Here is an 18,146-nt window from a genome sequence, read left to right on the forward strand (position 1 = left end):
TTGCCGGTTCGCATCTTTCTGTGTGGAGTTTGCATGTTCTCCCCGTGCAGCGTGGGTTCTCTCCAGGTTCTCTGGCTTCCTCCCACAGTCCAAAAACATGTTGAGGTTAACTGGTGATTCTAAATTGTCCGTAGGTGTGAATGTGAGTGTGCTTGGTTGTCTGTCTCTAAGTGTAGCCCTGTGATAGACAGGCAACCTGTCCAGGGTGTCCACTACCTTCACCCTAAGTCAGCTGAGACAGGCTCCAGCCCCCGCAACCCTAGTGAGGATTAGGCGGTGTATAGATAATGGATGGATGGATGGATGTTTTACTGCAGATGATATAGCATGAAAAGTCAAGCGAAGTCCAGTTAGTATTGTAATTTGTCCAAGGTTGAATTACAATTCAAGGACATATTATAAGATTTCCAGATGGAAAAAGTCATACTTCACACACAAAGTGTATATCTACAGTTTAAACTGTACTTTTAGCCAGTGTGTTTTTTCCCACATCTATGTATAATCTACATGTATATGAGTTCAAAATCCACTTGCAGTTGACACTCTTACTAACTTGAAAGAAATCCAATAATTCACATGTAACCAGCATAACTAACACAACCTTGTAGCTTGTGCTTAGTGAGATCACCACTAGTTTTCAGTGGGGCAACAGCTTGAATCACACTTCCAGGCTATGCAAGAGCTATGTTGGCCAAGAAGGAGAATGACAGAAGCTGCATTAAATGACCTGGTCACAACAATCACATGACCTCAACCCAAGGGAGATGACCTGAGATGAGCTGCAAAGAAAAAAGTAAGAAAAATAAGTAACTAGTATTTAGTGTATGTGGAAACTCACTGTTGGAAAAGCATTCTGGGTGACTATCTCATGAAGCTAACTAAGTGAAGAGTTTCCAAAGCTGTCATTTAAGTAAAAGGTGGTTACTTTGAAAAATCCTACATCATATTTTTCTTTGTTAACACTTGTTTTTGCTTACTTCCTAATTCTGCATGTGTTATTTTATAGTTTTTATGTCTTCAGTGTGACACAACGGGAAAAATAAAGTAAAAACTTTTGACAGGTACTTTTACAATGTATTAAAACTTACAGTTGCTGGAAGAGGTTTAATTTTATTTGCCTCTAAAGGAAAAGGGTTGTGATTGGTCAGATTTGGATAGATACACTCATGCATGCTATACATACAGGACAGGACAAAAACAGACAGTTTGCTCTTTAATATGGTGATCTTTATGAGTCTTATCAAGCTGAAATTAAGTATTAATACAAATAAATAGAGAAATATGTAAGCAGATGGAAAAACATCGATTCATTATAGCAGTTGATTTATGGTCCTATAAATTCATGCTCTTTATGTGACCAGTAGCTATGATAGTTCTGTTTTTTTCTTTATCTCCTGCGTCGATGTGACTTGCTGCTGGAGGGGGTAGTCGTTGCACTGTTGCCAGGCGCAGAGCACTCTGTTTTGAGACAGCTGCAAGCATCAATGTGGGTGTAAGTGTAGGTGATCTCAGTGTTGTCAGGGCAGGAGAGCTGGATCTGTCGCTGAGAAGTAGCCACCTCCTGGCAGCAGGTGCAGGTGTGCTGCAAAGATTTAATTTTCGTAGAGTACCTGGGAGAAGAGAAAAAGGTGTGGAAGAAAGAAAGTCAGGTAAATTTGAAAAAAAATGTAATTCAGCTCACAAAAATAGAAATGTCAAACTAGAAAGCTATTAAGTTTAGAAAGCTCATCAGTAAGAGTTTGTGATTAAAGCTTTTAAGTCATATTTATCTCGCAACTCAGCAAAACATGTTGCAATCAATAATTTCTATTTAAATCTTTTAAAGGGGTACTCAAACATTTTTTGTACACAAACAATCAAATCATTGCTCATTTTCAGTATGATAGAGCCAGTGAAAACACTTGTGTAATGTATTCTGTGGCTCTGGGGGAACTTTGTAAAGCCTGAGAAAAATAAGTCAGATGATTCAATCAGAGCTGACAAATGGCTGAGTCTAAAATCATTCTCAATTTGCTAAATAGTGCACTACATTGTTTTAAAGTGTCTGAATTCTGAATATGTAAGGTTACTGATTGTACAAGGTTCTCAGCAGTTACAGAATGGAACAAAGAGCTTTGTTATAAACACTTCTTCTTTCCAACAATGTCATGGAATGACTGTCGAATAACTGGTAAACAGCTGTGATGATGCAAAATGCAGATGATTAGTAAATGTCCAAAATCTCAATGTTGTGTTCACTACTGAGTAAACATTATCTAGAAGGATGGAAATTAGTAAAAAGGGACATGATTTCAGGCAGCAGTTGTGGAAACTATTAATTCCAAGCAATAGTTTGTGTTTGTGAAATAACAAATATGATGTTATTCAACAGATTCGGAAAGTCAGATACATAGAAAATATGGAGTTGCATTATGGGAAGCGTAGGATTGAGCATTTCTAAAACTCTTCAATGTCTCAGACTAAACTAACTAAACTTTTTTTTAAACTAAACGTTATTATATGTCATGCACAGATTTTGACAATTCTTTTTTTTTAGTTTTCCAGTAAAGTTCCCTAACTCCAACAGTGACACACACTTGGTACTGATGATAAGGAAAGAGGAGACTCACACAGTGAGGGTACCACATGCTCCACTACAAGATGTGATGTTAACTAGCTCTTTGGACTGGCAGCCTTGGCTTTCCACATGTACGGCAGTTGTGGACACATTGCAGGAGTGATCCTTTGGAATACCTAAGGCACACAGGAGAAATATGTGAAAAGAAACATCTCATTTGACCTCATGCACTGATCATCAAATCTGTGATGCAAGCACAACTGTATTTTCTTTGGTTCTGGTTTTCTTAGGGACAAACCACTATGGAACTGGAAATACAATTGAATCACGTGTTGTTGTTTTTTTGCATTGTATTTGTTTGAGAAGTAAATCAAATGTAACTCCAACTTAACTAAACAGAAGAACTAATCAAATCGCTGTGTTTGTGTAAGTAGGAAAAATGTGTAGAATTTATACATACAGACAGGACAGCATCCGTCTGGACCGATGGTCTCCGTTCCCTTCAGGAGACAAAACATTCATATTAGTATTCACACGGTTCTGGCTTTTCTTTGTAGAGATACCCATTAAAAAAGTGGCAGTGTGCTCACACTGGTGAATTCCTGTGACTTTACTTCTTGTCCCAGAAACATGAACATTTCACCACCAATTCATGTTTTATATTGTAATCCCCCAAAAAATCAACTTTCATATTAACTTACCAGCAAGATTGTTGAGGGATAGTTAATTCCACTGCTACCATGTATGTGAGCTACACTACTACAAAGACTAAATAAAAACTAAAGACTGGTGCACAGGTAGAATAAGGACAATCTTCTCAAAACAGGTTTGCCAATATGAAATAGAGAAGCGTAATATCTAACTGTACAATAAATTGCATTTGGTTTGCTGTTCAGTATTAGGTAAATAGTTTATTATCTTTAAGTTAAACTAGGTCTCATGGAACAGGGAAAATAACACTGATTTTGTTGTACTGTGCCTTCCTGTCCTCTGGTTTCTTGCTGTCTCAATGATGGTGGCCTGGGTGTACTTGAGTGATGCCTACCGGTACGCAGTTATCGATGTTGTAGGGTGGGCATGTCGTCTTTGCCTCAATGGTGATGAACTGATTAGTGGTGTTCACACACTCATACTTCACACATTGGTTCTCATCAGGAGTCCAGAAGTTTCCAGGCTGAAGAACAATAACACAATTTTGGAACTCAGTGTCAGAATCACTGTTCTCTTCCAACCATCATATGTGGACTGTTCTTTGTTAATGTTTATAGCCTTTGACTCTAAGCCATTTTGCCTCCATGTTACCATGCCTGATATAACTTTCTATGTGTTAGCATCATCAAATGTATGATGAATTTAGTCATGTCTTGTTTGTCTTGTCATGGAAAGCTGACTTGAAGAAACTTAAAAGAAAATAGCAAAGGTTTTGTAATTTGTCAACTCGACGATGAAACCATTTTCCAGAGCTGAAATTTTAAAATTACATTTGCCACTATATCAGGCAGCCCTTTGTTGATTATGATTCATCACAGAATTAAAATATACATGCATTACATTTTTCTAAGAGACACATTTCCTCACGTTAACAGGGTGATTTGAAAAGCCTCTACTGCCTTACAATTTACATTTTAAAACAATACAAGCTACTATTATATTCAATTTTAATTTATACACAAGGCCTACAATGCACACACACATATACCAACCTTTAATGTCTGTGTTAAGTTGTTTGACAGCGTAATAATGCAGCTTGTCTGGATACACTTCCCGCAGCACTGGCCAGAGACGTTTTGGTACTCAAAACCCTAAATTGAAGTGCATACACAACATACCAATAAAAGCCTGCACATGATCAGGTCTAGATGATGCTGTTTGATGTCAGCATTTACAATGGTTAGTTGAGATTTGCATTTTTTGTGGCTTGCACTGACTATAACAAACAGGTATTTCAAGAGGACTTATTGCACAACTATAAACCCTATCAAAAAAAAAACCTTTTAAATTTTAAAAGTAGAAATTGTGTCTGCCTTCCAAGGGCCAAACTAGGAGCTGGAGTGTTATGTTGTATGAGATCATATGTATTCTTTGTCTGTTCTTCATCTGCTATCCTGCTATCCCCACCCAAGCACTCATCTTCCTCATCCTGTCATTCATTCAAAATGGTTGAGGCAGATGACCACTGTCCCGTCTCCTGGTCAACAATTACTCTAAGGTAGAACAGGAGTCCAAGGCAATGTCATCCAGAGTAACTATGTGGTTAGTTAATATGTTATTGTTTCTAAACATTCACCTCCTTTAAAGTAACTCACCTAATTTAACAAAGGTTCAGCCAATTGATGCAGGAACTCACAGTTAGTAAAATGGAGATGATCTGAGTGCAGTGCATGTGTTGCTCGTGATGACAGTATAAAGACATAGATGAGCATGAGGTCACAGTGACACACTCACAGAAATCTAACTTTTTGTGTTTTTCATGTATTTTGATCTAATTTCTGAAAGCAAATAACTGAAAATACAATGAAGCAGAATAGAAACAGCATAGAGGAAACTCTTAAAGTTCAGTGACTACAAGCAGTAATGGCAACTATAAAAATTACAATGACACCAATGGTACTTATCATTAAAATAAATAAAACAGCAATGAATACTTTGAAGACAATGGTCAAGGAATGTGCTTTTCAGTAAAGGCATAACTGTGAATATGAGCAAAGCAGGAGGGAGGTGAAAAAAAGACGGTCTTACCAGAGGACAGTTTGTGTCACATGGTATAGGCTGACATTCTACTTTGTGCAGGTGGCTGCTGGCATCTGTCTGGTCACTACAACTGCACTTGTTACATGGTGTCATGGGCACCACATCTCCAACCTGAATGTACAGGGTGAGAAGGTCAGCACCAAAAAAAAGTCCTGAACCGATTCTAAATAACCTCGGGTGTGCTCCAAGGAGTACCTCTCAATATCATGCTGTCCACTGTAAACTACAACCTCATCAATGACCATAAAAGCTGACAGCATCAGTCAAAAAACTAGAGAGAACTTACGACTGGGTTGTTTTTGTTGAATGCCATTAACTTTACATGTGTACAAGTGACCACTGATGGATATTTTCATAGTGAACATAGGCTTATGTGGAAAAAGGATGAAAACATGTAAGGGCCAGTTCTGTGTGACAGTCTCAGTCTCCAAGTTCCTCCAATTACCAACTTCAAAAATATTATATGGCTAATAGAGTATATGAGATTTAAAAGAAAACTGAAAAAGAGAAGGCAGTTAAATAGACTTAGCACAACAGACCATTGACACCAGTTATCGTCCCACACACATCTTTGAGCTTTTGGTTGTTGAAAAATACCAATACTAACCTGTATGTTGAAAAAGCCATTAAACATTTTTTTTTTTTAATGTTTTATTTTGATCTATTCACATTAGTTTCACATGAGGATTGTATACGTATGTGAGCTCTTACCTGATATTCTTGGTTGTTAAATACACACACGTCACTTTTTGGAACTGTCAAGGAAACAGACCAGTTAATGTAAGCATGGCAAATGTTTTACAACAGTCACAGTGGTAAATTTTACCCTGACTATGCAACTAAATAACATGCACACACAAGCACACTCACCACAGAAGTGTTTGGCACAGCAGACTCCCATTGTGGTGTTCATGGTATAACCAGCAGGACAGCATGGCACAGAACCAGAACACTGCCTCAAGTCGCACTCTGTTTAAAGATACAATGAAGAGAATGAAGAGAGGATGTTCGTTACAGCAAGACCTCTTTCACTGAGAAAGAACACATAAAATGTTAAAAAGGGCCTGCTACATTGTTGTACCGTGGCCCCTGACCCTAACCTTCTGTTTCTGTAATAGCCTTCATTTCCCTCCATACTTTAGCCACAAAACGTTCAGTTCATCCACACGAGAACATCGAGGAACTAACATTCTTTTTCCCCATGGCATGCTACAGGTGCTCATTATGCTTATTATCCTGTTGAAAGGTCCCCTTGTGTCACTTGAAAAACTTTCTTCTGGTTGCATCCAAAATTTCATTGTACTCTTTAAGTTTAATGATTCCATCAATAACTACAAGTTCTATACAACTACACCACTGTGAACACCTTGATGCTTTAAAGTAGTATTGGTGTAGTCTGGTTAGAGTTCTTTCCCTGTCTTTCTCCACACAAGCTGACTACTGTAAGATCTTTGAAGAATGAATCTGAACTCATTTTAAATGTGCATTGCTACTGATGCTCCACCAGTCTGTCTGTTTCATGCTCCATTATTCCATCCCATGTGAAAAAGGTTCCAAGGTACTTAAACACTTTCACTTCAGGCAGAAGCTTACACCCAACTAGGAGGGAGCAATCCGCCAGTTTCTGGCCATTTCCACAGACTTGGAGATGTTGTCTCACATAGTTGCTTCACACTTGACTGCGAATCACCTCATTGTCATGTCTCTGCAAAAGGCAGAGCCATGACCCTGAGCTCACCCTCCGTAGTTTTAACCATAGCCTTGATCTTGTTTTGACATATGGCATAGAAATCAAACATCTTGCTATTTTTCAACTAAACTGTTTTCTGTCTGATCATTTTTTAATAATGTTTGAATTTACAGTAATGCACTACGGAGCATCGACCAAAGAGATCCATTACAGCAGATGTCTATCTGATACTACAGTAACTAAATTTAGGGAAATTATTCCGTTATTATTTACTTCAATGCCATATGGCAACACAATGGGGAGCAGCTCCTCTAATCATAGTCCCACACAGGTGGATAATCTTGTTGATAACACTGCAGCTTTTCTGCATTCATCAATTGATATTGTTGCCCCTCTGAAAAAGAAGCCTATAAATTATAATAAAATAGTTCCATTCTTTAGTCCTCTTATTTAAAAAAAATGCAGATATGTCAAATATTTGATGTCTTTTTGGTTACTATTTGCAGATATACATAGTTCATGAACAGCTTAATTCTGGCCATTTGTGTTACTGACATTTTAACACTAAACAGCTGATAGCAGGGAAGACTTTTACAGTGGAGTGTTTATTTCATAACACAAATGTGTCCTGTTAAACTGTTGGGTGGAATGCCTACTGGGATAGGCTCAAGACTGTGAAAATGTATAGTCTACATACTGTCATAAATAAATACAAAATCAGTTTTTAAATACAGAGTATATTTAGTAGAAAATGTGTGTTCTTACCACACTTCTCTGTCTGACAGCAGCCAACAGTATCATTGACCTTGACCTGACCTTCTTGGTCACAGCTGAGGGGTGGCTGTGTTGGGCACGATACATGATGGCAGGAAACCTGCAGTGTGTCTTCCTCACATATACATTCCTCACAGTCTTCTATCCATGTTGCATTGGCCTAAGGACACAATATTTTATAGGAGCAAATAATTAACTTCAGCTTATGTAAAAGTGGAATGACATTGTCAATAAATGACTTACCTTCGTCCATTTTCCATTTGCCAGACGACAGATTTCTATTAGGAGAAAAACACGAAGCATTAAGGTATTTGCAATCATTAGAGCATTGGTTAGCTGAGTCTGACTTCAGTTGTAGCAACTGCTCTAATGGCATCAGTCTCAGTGTAGTCTCAGTAGTCTAGTGCCATGAAAAGCTAAATATGTTTTGTTTGGGAGATAAATCATGACAATAAAAGCAGAAATCTATGCAAGAAAGCAGCAAACCAAAAAAGAATGAGGATGACAGTGTTTTTCTAAACTGGCATCATTATTCTTCTTTAATTACTTCTACCATATGCCCCCATCAGCTATACTGAGTGGCAACATTATGGAAAACTGTTTGATTGACAAGGTGCAATGGAAAAGCTCAGAGTCTGCAATTCTAAAATAAAAAAGCAAAAGCCATACTTGATTTACATTTTGCTACGATCTATTTCAAATAGTCCCTTTGGGCAGTGACACATTGCTTCCAGCATTCCTGCTGTGCTGAGAACATATTCTGGAAGTCCTTTTCTGTAAGGACATCGAGCGCCTTTTGTGGCATGATCTTCCCTACTGTGTCAAAATGATGACTCTGTCATATCAATTTAATTATGGTGAAGAGGAAGAAATTGAAACCAACCAAATCAGGTGGGTAAGGCAGGTGGGGACTACTGTATTTGTGTGGCAAAAAAATTTGAGTAGGCATGTCAACATGATGGCAGGCTCAGTTGACAGTTCAAGTCATTTACACCAGATGCTCTCCATCAGCAGTCTGCAAGAGAACTGTGACCTGGCAGAAGATTTATTTTCCAGCAAGACAATACGACGAAACATACCACCAAAGCCACACAGAAATAGTTTAAAGACAACAAAATAAATGTTCTTGAGTGGCTGAGTCAAAGTCTAGACCTAAATCCAACTGAGAATTTGTGTCTGGACTTGAAATGGGTTGTTCACTTACAATCCCCATGTAACTTCACAGTTTTTACAGAGTATTTACAGTTTTGCGAAGAAAAACTGGATAAAACTGCAGTATACAAGTTTTGTGAATTCTTGTCAAAAAAGCTAAATAAATTGACAATGATTCAATGTTGAAAAGCAATGGAGGAGGAAAACTTCCAAGGGAGGTGAATACTTTTCATAGGCACCATATACCCTTAGGTCACTGTCAAATTGTCTTCGTGGCTAATGCCACTGCCTCTCAGCCTTCTGATTCTTAATTTGTTGTTCTGTTGTTTTCGCAACCTCATCTGAATTCCGCCTCTGCCTGCTCTCCTTTAAATCTTTTTCTAAGTAAGCTTGCGTATTGCTTTAATAATCTGCTTCTGGTGTTGTGCTAACTGGTCCTCAAGCTGAACTGGGATAATAGAATTTTAACTTGAACAGAAAAGGCCATTGTTAAATGCAGGGCATTCATAAATGCAGCTTAGGCTTTTCCATACAGTAGTGTTATCTGTTCTCACCACAGGTAGGCACACATTCATTTGAGCCAGAAGACAGTAGGAAAGTGCCATTTGGGCAGTAGCAACCCTCCATAGTCACATTTGTCATGGCACTGAACTCGTTTCTGGTATAGATGAATTTCTGATTGTACCTGCAGAAAAAAAAGCATGTAATGAGAAGAACACATCTTGTTGTATGTGTGTCAGAGTATGTAGAAGTTAATAAAAGCTGATTGACTTTGATGAGTCATAACCAAGTGTTGATGGATTGCTTTACCAGGAATCACAGGTGGGCTCCACCAGCGGCCCACAGGCCTGATACACTTTGGGGCTTGGACATGTATATTCTATTAAGAGATAAAGAGAAAATAAATATGTTTGTCACTCATTGTGTTTGTGGTGTTCTTGAGATGTGTTTTATTATGTTAATTGTTATGTTAATTATGAGTATGTAGTGCTTGACATAAACAGTGCAGATGCATACCACAGAGTCCACCGGTGGCTGACCTCCAGTCAATGCACACTCCAGCCTCAGCACAGGCATCCGCATATGTTTGTAAGCTGTTACAGCCAATGTGTGTAAGGTGCGTGTGGCACACATCAAACTCACAGGCCACAACAAATGGGTTGTAGTCAATGATTCCGTGACAACGTTTGAACACACTGGAGAAGATATAATTTATGGTAAGTATGAGCACTTTAATAAAATTGAATATATGGTTACACATTATCAAGCTGAGACAAGTGAATTAATCAACCATGTGTTGAATGTAACACACAGCTGGTGCCATGTAGAATGTAATTTGCCTCACAGGGCCATCTCTCTCTTCTAAATGTTACATTAGGTAATGATCTAAAACCTGGCTGCAGCAGAAAGCTCTATTCTCAGACATAATTTTTGTTGTTGTGTGTCCTCCTCCTCTGTCTATTACTTAAAGTTTTCATTTGCACTCCCAGACTTTTCATTCCCACTCTCATCCAAACTGGTCGAGGCAGATGGCTGCCTTCCCTGAGCCTGGTTCTGTTCAAGTTTTTTTTTTCTTTCCTCCTCATTAAAGGGAATTTTTTTTGGTTCCTTCCCACTGTCATCAACTGCTTGTTCATAGGGAATCCAAAAGCAACTTTGGATTGTTTGGTTCTTTGTTTAAAAATTCCTATGGTTTTCATCCTACTATGTGAAATATTATAACATGACATATCTTGTGAATTAGCACTATAAAAGCACTATAAAAGTAAAATTGAATATCATGCAGGTGAAAGAAAATTATCCTACACAAGTGCTTATGTGTGAACTAAAGAAAATATCCTGGTCAACAATAACTCCAAGTTTTTTTACAGTACAACTGGACGCAGTGGAATAGCCACCCAGAGTAACTATCTGATTAGAAAGTGTAAGAGAAGATGTTTGAGGCCAAATACAATAACTTCAGTTTTGTCTGAATTTGGAGAAGAAAATTATAGGTCATCAAGAGAACCTGGGAGTTTACCTAATTGATTAGTTTCATTCAACTTTATACGTCATTTGTCAGGATCCCTGCCCCTGCAGTTGTCTCTTCCCTACTTCTACTCACTCCCTTTTCCTCTTCTCTACCTATATCCCTCCTTGGTTGTTTGTAAACTAGTTCCTGTTTGTTCTGCCTCCAGTTCTCCAACCAGTCCCCTGCTCTGTCGCCTGCCTGCGTTTCTCGAGGTGCTCATAACGGTGACATATAAGTGACGTCTCCCTGCAGCCTGCCAACACCTGCCTCGAATGAGTATGAAATGTTGCCTGAAAGTCAGCTCATTAATAGTAGATGTTGACCAGCAGTCACTTCAGAGCTATTTCCCATGTTGCAGCTCTGCACTGCCAAAATACTGATTTTATAATTGCAACACTGTCTTTGAAACTCATCATGCATATAAGAGAACTTCCTTCCTGAAGACAGCGGTACCAGCACCAGTTTAGATGTATTTAAAGCTACAGACCTTTAAATTCCAAACATGGCTAGAAACAGGGGTTATACAATCATGGTATATATATGTGTGTGTATATATGGGGAAAAGATTTTTGGATTGTCCTAACATGAGTAGATCCATATTTTCTAACATAAAATTGACCAGTGTTTCAACAAGACTATGTATGTAATACAGTGTAACAGACTGTATTTAATCTCAGCTTTCTGTGCTGTTGTGACTTTTACATTATTCCTACGGTATTTAATTAGAATTTGAGCTGTGTGGAAGTGCTGATGAGGCACATATCTAAAAAGGCTTCAGTGAGAGAATAAAAAATTGTTGATCGGCCTATTTAATATTCTGATATTCTGCAGTTAAAAAATAGTCACATTGATTGTTTACAAAATACTATTACTGGTAAAATAAAAACAAGTGAAATACAAAAAACGTGTCTTTTTAGCGATAAAATATTCCATGTACGTTTGATAATTAATGTCATTGTTGACATATGTTCTGTTTTCCTCCTACCTGCTCTGAATGACCTCACAGACGGTTGCATTGCAGGTAGTGGGTGTAGGTGCTGCTGTTGCTGTTGTTGTTGTCGAGGGAGTTGGTGGCGGAGTTGGATTCACACACTTGCTGTTATTTGTGTGCCACTGGTGTGCCATATTAGGACATGAAGGATCAATTTGACCATCAGGCAATCTACAGTCATCTGTCCGGTTGTTGTCACATGTGCCTGGAAAAAAAAACGTCATCAGCCATGGCACGACTCAAGTAAGTTCTGCACTGTGAAAGCCATTTTAAGATTTAAGCATGTGAAACGCAAAGTGTTTCAGTTAGGTGCAATAGGTATTTACTGGCTTTAAATATGCTTATCGTTCATCAACTCGTGTCCAAAACCACATCCATACTATACATTTCTGCTGTAGAACTCACCACATTGCCCCTCAGTGTTGCCAGCAAATATTTCATAGGGCAAGTAGATACTGAACATAAGCCCTGAAAAGGTGATCTTGGCCTGGATTTCTGGGATGACGAGCACTGTATTGATACCAGTGGTAATCACTCGGAAGTCACCATTCTGGTATGCAGGACTTACAGGCCTGTTGTTCACAGTAATCTACAACAGAAGCATGTCATAAATGTCAGAAAAAACCCAGACTTTTTTATTTATTTTTTTTAAAGATTCAGTATAGCTACAGTAATGGTATTTTTTTTTTAGATAGTTTTGCAAATTAGATTAGGTCAGACATATAATACGTCCAACTCAATGGCTGCAAATGCACTGAAAGGATTAGCTGCAAGAATAATGTCTAGAATATGGCAACATTTGAGTATATTGAAAACTTACGAGGTTTGTAAAAATCCCATTGAAGTCCTTCTGTGTAATAAAGATCTTGTAGCTATTGTAGAAGACGGTAATTGACTGAGGACAGGACAGTCCATCAGCTGCACCACAGTAGTAGTTATCGATCATAACGCTGAAGTTATACGTGGGCAAGATCTCTTTCACCAACCAGTAGGAACAGTTTCCTTGAAATCCATAGTAGGTTCCATCGAAAGTGACATAATGTGGGTCTCCCCAACCATAGCAGATACCTTCATATGAAACAAATATATCTTTAGAATAACATTTCAAGTAGAATCACCGACAGATTTTTTTTTCCTTACAGATAATGTAGATAAAATATGTATAGTCTATATAATTGATGTAAGTAAACTTAGACATCAAGACATGACATTACTTCATTTAAAATGCTTTTACACATTTAACTTAAGGGTTTTGTGAGATAGCAAAGTTTTAGTTGGTTAAACTTACATTGGCACTCATAGTGGGAGCAACATTGATCAGCATCTTTCACTTCAATGGCAGGGAAGTTATTTGCACACACTACAGGCTCCAAAGCTGGACAATATGTGTTGTTATAGGTTACGCTGCCATTGTTACATGTTGCTATACTGCAGTTACTTGCCTTCCAAATTTCACCATCCTGCAAAAGGAATCATAGTTCAGAATTAAAGAAAAAAAGAGAATGTCATAAATTGCCAAATCAATTTGCCTTGCAAAATTCATAACAAATACATTATGGAATTTCAAAGGCTGAGCAATTTTCTTAAAAAAAAAATGTAAATAAAAATGAAAGTTAAATATGTATGGAATGGAAATATAGAAGTACCTGTCTTGGAGGATGTACATCAACACACGCCTTTATATTACACTTGTAATGTCCAGGCACTACATGGCAGGACTCATTGCAGTACCCTGTGTAGCAGTAGCCATCATTGTCTGTCTCATTGTAAACTATAGAGCCTGAAAATGAGACACAGTAAGTGTTGAAAAGTGGCTGATCAGATTCAGTATGTACATATGTACAGCACATGGACATCTACAGTCTACATGTATTTATGTGCATGTAGTCTACATGTATCTTTGTGATGTACAATACTACATCACATACATACATGTATTCTTGCAATTTGTTACACCAATCAGTTTGTGTTTGCAACACATGTAGAGTGTAGATATCAAAGTTAGTCTGACAGTTGAAGCAGCAGCAGCACACTAACTCTACAGCTCCTCTTACTGGGTGGTAAATTAGCTAATTTACTGTCTTGGTCTAATCAGATTAATCACCTTGTTTCCAAGTTAGGAAAGAGCATTACAAGTTTATGGACAATCATGGATGCTCCACTTTTTTGCTTTACAAAGTGCTTCTAAGTTACTCATTCACACTTGTAATTTGGATAATATAATTTTATTTCCCAAGATGGACATGATTGAATCATGTACTTTTTGCATGATATTCAACAACTTAAAATGTATTAGATTAATTTATATTGAGATAAAGTGAGTCAGTTTACATACAGTCTATGTATGTAACTACAAAAAACAAGAAGCTAGAAGATAAGATTTTTGACAACACCATTGGCTGGTATTTAAAAAAAAAAAAAGAAGAAGAAGAAAGGTAAGTAAAAATCTATTTTCATTCTTCCTAATGCATTGTTATGTTTTTGAATTTGATTAATCTGTGTATGTGTCAAGAAATATTTTTGATATTGCACGTAATTACAGCATCTATTGAAAACGGAGGGGTAGCAAGTAACTTAGCCTGTAAATTCACAGATCTACTAGTTTTTCATTAACTGGTGACTGTGGGCTGAAAGCGTCAGTGGTTACTAGGTATGACTGCTGTTGGAAAACAGGAAGAGACCCTGTAGCTGTTTTTCTGTTTTGTTTGTGTATCACTGAATTTTCAAGGCAGACATACTTGATTCGTCTTTGGACTGTGAGTGAACAAGTCACATGCCAGAAATATTAAGTTTACATTTGTAATGTTGTCCATGAACAGGAGATTCTCAAAACAAACAAACAAAAAATCATTAAGTTGCTTAAATTTCTCTTTTCTAAATTACTATTATGATTTCAAAACATACACTTCAGCTCAACTTTGTTTTAGTCATATTTGAACAACACTGTATCCTCAAGCACTCTAATTTTCATCAGCAGTCTCATTTTTATTTTAATCTTAATCACAAGTTACCTTTGCAGTTACAGATAATTTCAAGTTTATCCTCAACCCTCATCAATTTGTGATCACCATGCCTGTGCACTTCAGACATGTGGTTTCAGCACAAATAAGAGACCATGAAAAAATAGCAATACTATAAATAAATGTGCAAAAAGTTATATGATTAGACTGGCAAAATTCTTTAATGTGTTTTAATAAATGGTGAAGCCATCTGAAATAATTTTCATTTTGGCCTGTTCGGTATGAAGAAATCAAATTTAACTTGTCTTCTGCTGTTTGCTGAAGTCTTTGTGACTGCTTTTCTGGTCTCATTATACATTATAAAACACATTAAATTAAGTACATTATTATTTCTTGATTAATATGTCAAATAATACTTATTTAATTGCATTCCTGAACAGAAAAAAAAAATGTTTTAGTGGCTGAATGTAATACTTGATTAATTTGTGACTTCTCAGAGAAGCAAAGTGGGCCGGTTAAAATTTGGGTATAAGAAGGTGAGTTCAGTTTGAAATTTCTCATTCCTGTTCAAAATGGTAAAACGTGGAGAGCTCACTGAAAGTAAAAGAGTCCGCATTAAACACTTCATGGTGCTGGATGGTCTCTGAGACAAATAAGGAAGTGTTCTCACAGTCTGTGTCTAATTAACTTCACAGATGGACAGCAACATTCAAACAGGGACATATTTTTTTCTGTTGTTGAGACTTACACTAACTGTCCTAGCTATAGCTATAGCTATAAGCTACACTTCCCTTCACTGTGTGGACACTTATGCTGACTTTGTGGCAATGTCTATTGTTTTGAAATTAGATAACCACGTTCACATATGAATGCAATGTTTAATTGTCCTGATACTTATGTATGCGTATGTTATGTATCGTGGTATTTACAACTTGTGTTCGGAAACTGAACACAGTACATTAATGGCCAACAGATCAAGCCAGTAACAGTGTTAAGTGGCTTCTTCTTTGTTTTACAAAACAACGGAGATAACCACATTACCTTAATGCATGACTGTAACTGTGATGTAGTGGTTACAAGTTAATCTGCCTGTTTCTCCTCTTAAAAAGACATGCCTAGTCTACAGTTGTGTTCAAAATAATAGTAGTCCAACATGACTGACCAGATCAGCCACTGTTTTTGGTAGAAATTATATTATCACATGACAAATAATTTATTGTCAATTTGCTTATATCAAAATACTTGAAGAGGTCATGCTGCCTTATGCTGAAGAGGAAATGCCCTTGAAATGGGTGTTTCAAAAAGACAATGACCCCAAACACACCAGTAAGTGAGCAGCAACTTGGTTCCAAACCAACAAAAATAAGGTTATGGAGTGGTTAGCCCAAGCCTCGGATGTTAATCCAAAAGAAAACTTGTGAGGTGACATCAAACATGCTGTGTCTGAGGCAAAACCAAGAAATGCAGAGGAACTATGGAAGGTTGTCAAATCATCCTGGGCTGGAATACGTGTTTACAGGTGCCAGAAATTGGTCAACTCTATGTGACACAGATGTCAAGAAGTTTCCAAAAACAGTGGTTATACAACTAAATATTAATTTAGGGACTCACAGGAATGCTAAATTGTAACACTTTTTTCAGTTCATTGAGTAAATATTCGAGTTTGAAATTAAAAATAAAGACACTGCCATTATCATTTTGTTCTTCATTTTCTGTAAAGTAATGAAAATATTGAAAATTTTTTCCTCGTTTTGATGTAAAATATAATGTGCAGTGTTCCCAATGAATGGAAATAAAAATATATAAGGATTTTTGAGCTTTACTCATGTTTTAAAAAACACTCCTATTACTTTGAACACAACTGTATATGCTGTGTGCCTTGAATCAGTAAGGCCTGAAGATCAGCCTTGCGGCAGAGGTGGTTCACTGGGTCTTACCTCGCCTTGATTCAGTCTATGCAGTTTCAGACCTCTTTAGAATTTACTTTATTTTATTTTCACTCCAAGTTTAAATACAACAAAATTTTCCAAATCATAACTTGTGTCTGAGCATGTCTTGTGTGTGACATGTACACTCAATATAATTCCAAAAATGAATCAAAATTCTATATCTTGAAAAACTGATGAAACATAAACAACATGACATTCCATCGTTTTCCAACAGCAATAGCCCATGCTTTCAGCAGACAGTCCTTAGTTAATATAAAAACTAGCAGATATTCAACATGGCAACTTGGTGGATGTTGAAGGTATTCCTGGGTTTTATTTCTGTAGCGTTCCATGAGCTTAATGGCAGTGCATTAACTACTGTCAGTAGTCAGTCCAGATTATCCTAAGATTTTTGTTTGGATTTGTAGCCAAAATAAACTTTTGAACGAGTGTCTCCTCCTTACAGGAAAACTATGAATGCATAAAATTGTAGAACAGAATTTGAACAAAGATGTTGACTGGTAAACTGTATAAAATACTTATGACAGTTTCTAAGGCTTAGTTATTCACACTCCTCTTCAATTCTACCTTGGGCCAAGTGTTGTGTATTTGAACGTTTTGAGACCGTCTCACTGTACATGCTTTTAAGCCAGAATTTGCTGCACTGCTGGTTCAGTGGGTTAAAATATTTAACATTGCAAAGCCCAAACTATTTTTTATTACTGTTTCTAGCATTACATTAAAAGATCAAGAATGTATCTGTTAAAATAAGAATAGCTTGTTGTAAAATGGTGTAAATGGAAGCTGCATCAAAGATATAAAATCTAAAAGAAAACTGACCGATGTTTTCACACAATTAGCAATGAGCACATTATTTTTAATAAGATAAAGCAGAGACAGGGTTATTGCATGTGCAATGTAGTAGTTGTAGGTGTTACTCAGACCATGAAAGGCTGTTGCTTGTTTTAGTGATGCCCTTAAAGACTGTAATGCCATGAAAATTTGTTAAAAAGCATGTGTCGTTCAACTGTACTTACCAGAAGGAAATTCAGTGCCATTATGAAAGCAATGGCAAATCTGTGGCTTAGTGGCTGGAGTAGAGAACGGCACTGTCACTGGATGTAACTCAGTTGTCGTAGCTGGAATTGTAGATGAGACAGTTTTAGGTAGGTAAATTGTTGACACTGATTTACTTAAAGTAGAATGTGGTGTGGTTGTAGGTGGCTGAGTTGTCGTCGTACCAGGTTTTGTGGTTGTAGCAGTTGTTGTAGGTGGCTGAGTTGTAGTTGTTGTAGTAGTAGTAGGTGTGGTGGTTGTAGCAGTTGTTGTTGT

The 18,146-nt window shown here is 37.2% G+C and overlaps 1 protein-coding gene across 1 annotated transcript in view; it reads right to left on the bottom strand.

Annotated features, from left to right (window-relative positions):
* Positions 1–1,188: 1,188 nt before the first annotated feature.
* The window catches only part of LOC103372586 (mucin-5AC-like), a 68,432-nt gene continuing 51,474 nt past the window's right edge, over positions 1,189–18,146 (bottom strand). Inside the window, exons 31-46 of the mRNA XM_008302267.1 lie at positions 13,573–13,706; positions 13,215–13,386; positions 12,747–12,994; positions 12,332–12,515; positions 9,942–10,154; positions 9,735–9,804; positions 9,479–9,609; positions 8,016–8,050; positions 7,764–7,932; positions 6,179–6,277; positions 6,020–6,063; positions 5,297–5,419; positions 3,603–3,662; positions 3,018–3,057; positions 2,610–2,733; positions 1,189–1,610 (exon numbers count right to left, since the gene is read on the bottom strand). Coding sequence (XP_008300489.1) covers positions 1,388–1,610; positions 2,610–2,733; positions 3,018–3,057; positions 3,603–3,662; positions 5,297–5,419; positions 6,020–6,063; positions 6,179–6,277; positions 7,764–7,932; positions 8,016–8,050; positions 9,479–9,609; positions 9,735–9,804; positions 9,942–10,154; positions 12,332–12,515; positions 12,747–12,994; positions 13,215–13,386; positions 13,573–13,706 — 2,069 coding nt within the window. The 3' untranslated portion in view covers positions 1,189–1,387. The remainder of the gene's footprint in view (positions 1,611–2,609; positions 2,734–3,017; positions 3,058–3,602; positions 3,663–5,296; positions 5,420–6,019; positions 6,064–6,178; positions 6,278–7,763; positions 7,933–8,015; positions 8,051–9,478; positions 9,610–9,734; positions 9,805–9,941; positions 10,155–12,331; positions 12,516–12,746; positions 12,995–13,214; positions 13,387–13,572; positions 13,707–18,146) is intronic.

The sequence above is a fragment of the Stegastes partitus genome, unplaced genomic scaffold (genome assembly GCF_000690725.1).
Source record: "Stegastes partitus isolate 25-593 unplaced genomic scaffold, Stegastes_partitus-1.0.2 Scaffold1783, whole genome shotgun sequence".
Lineage (NCBI taxonomy): Eukaryota > Metazoa > Chordata > Actinopteri > Pomacentridae > Stegastes > Stegastes partitus.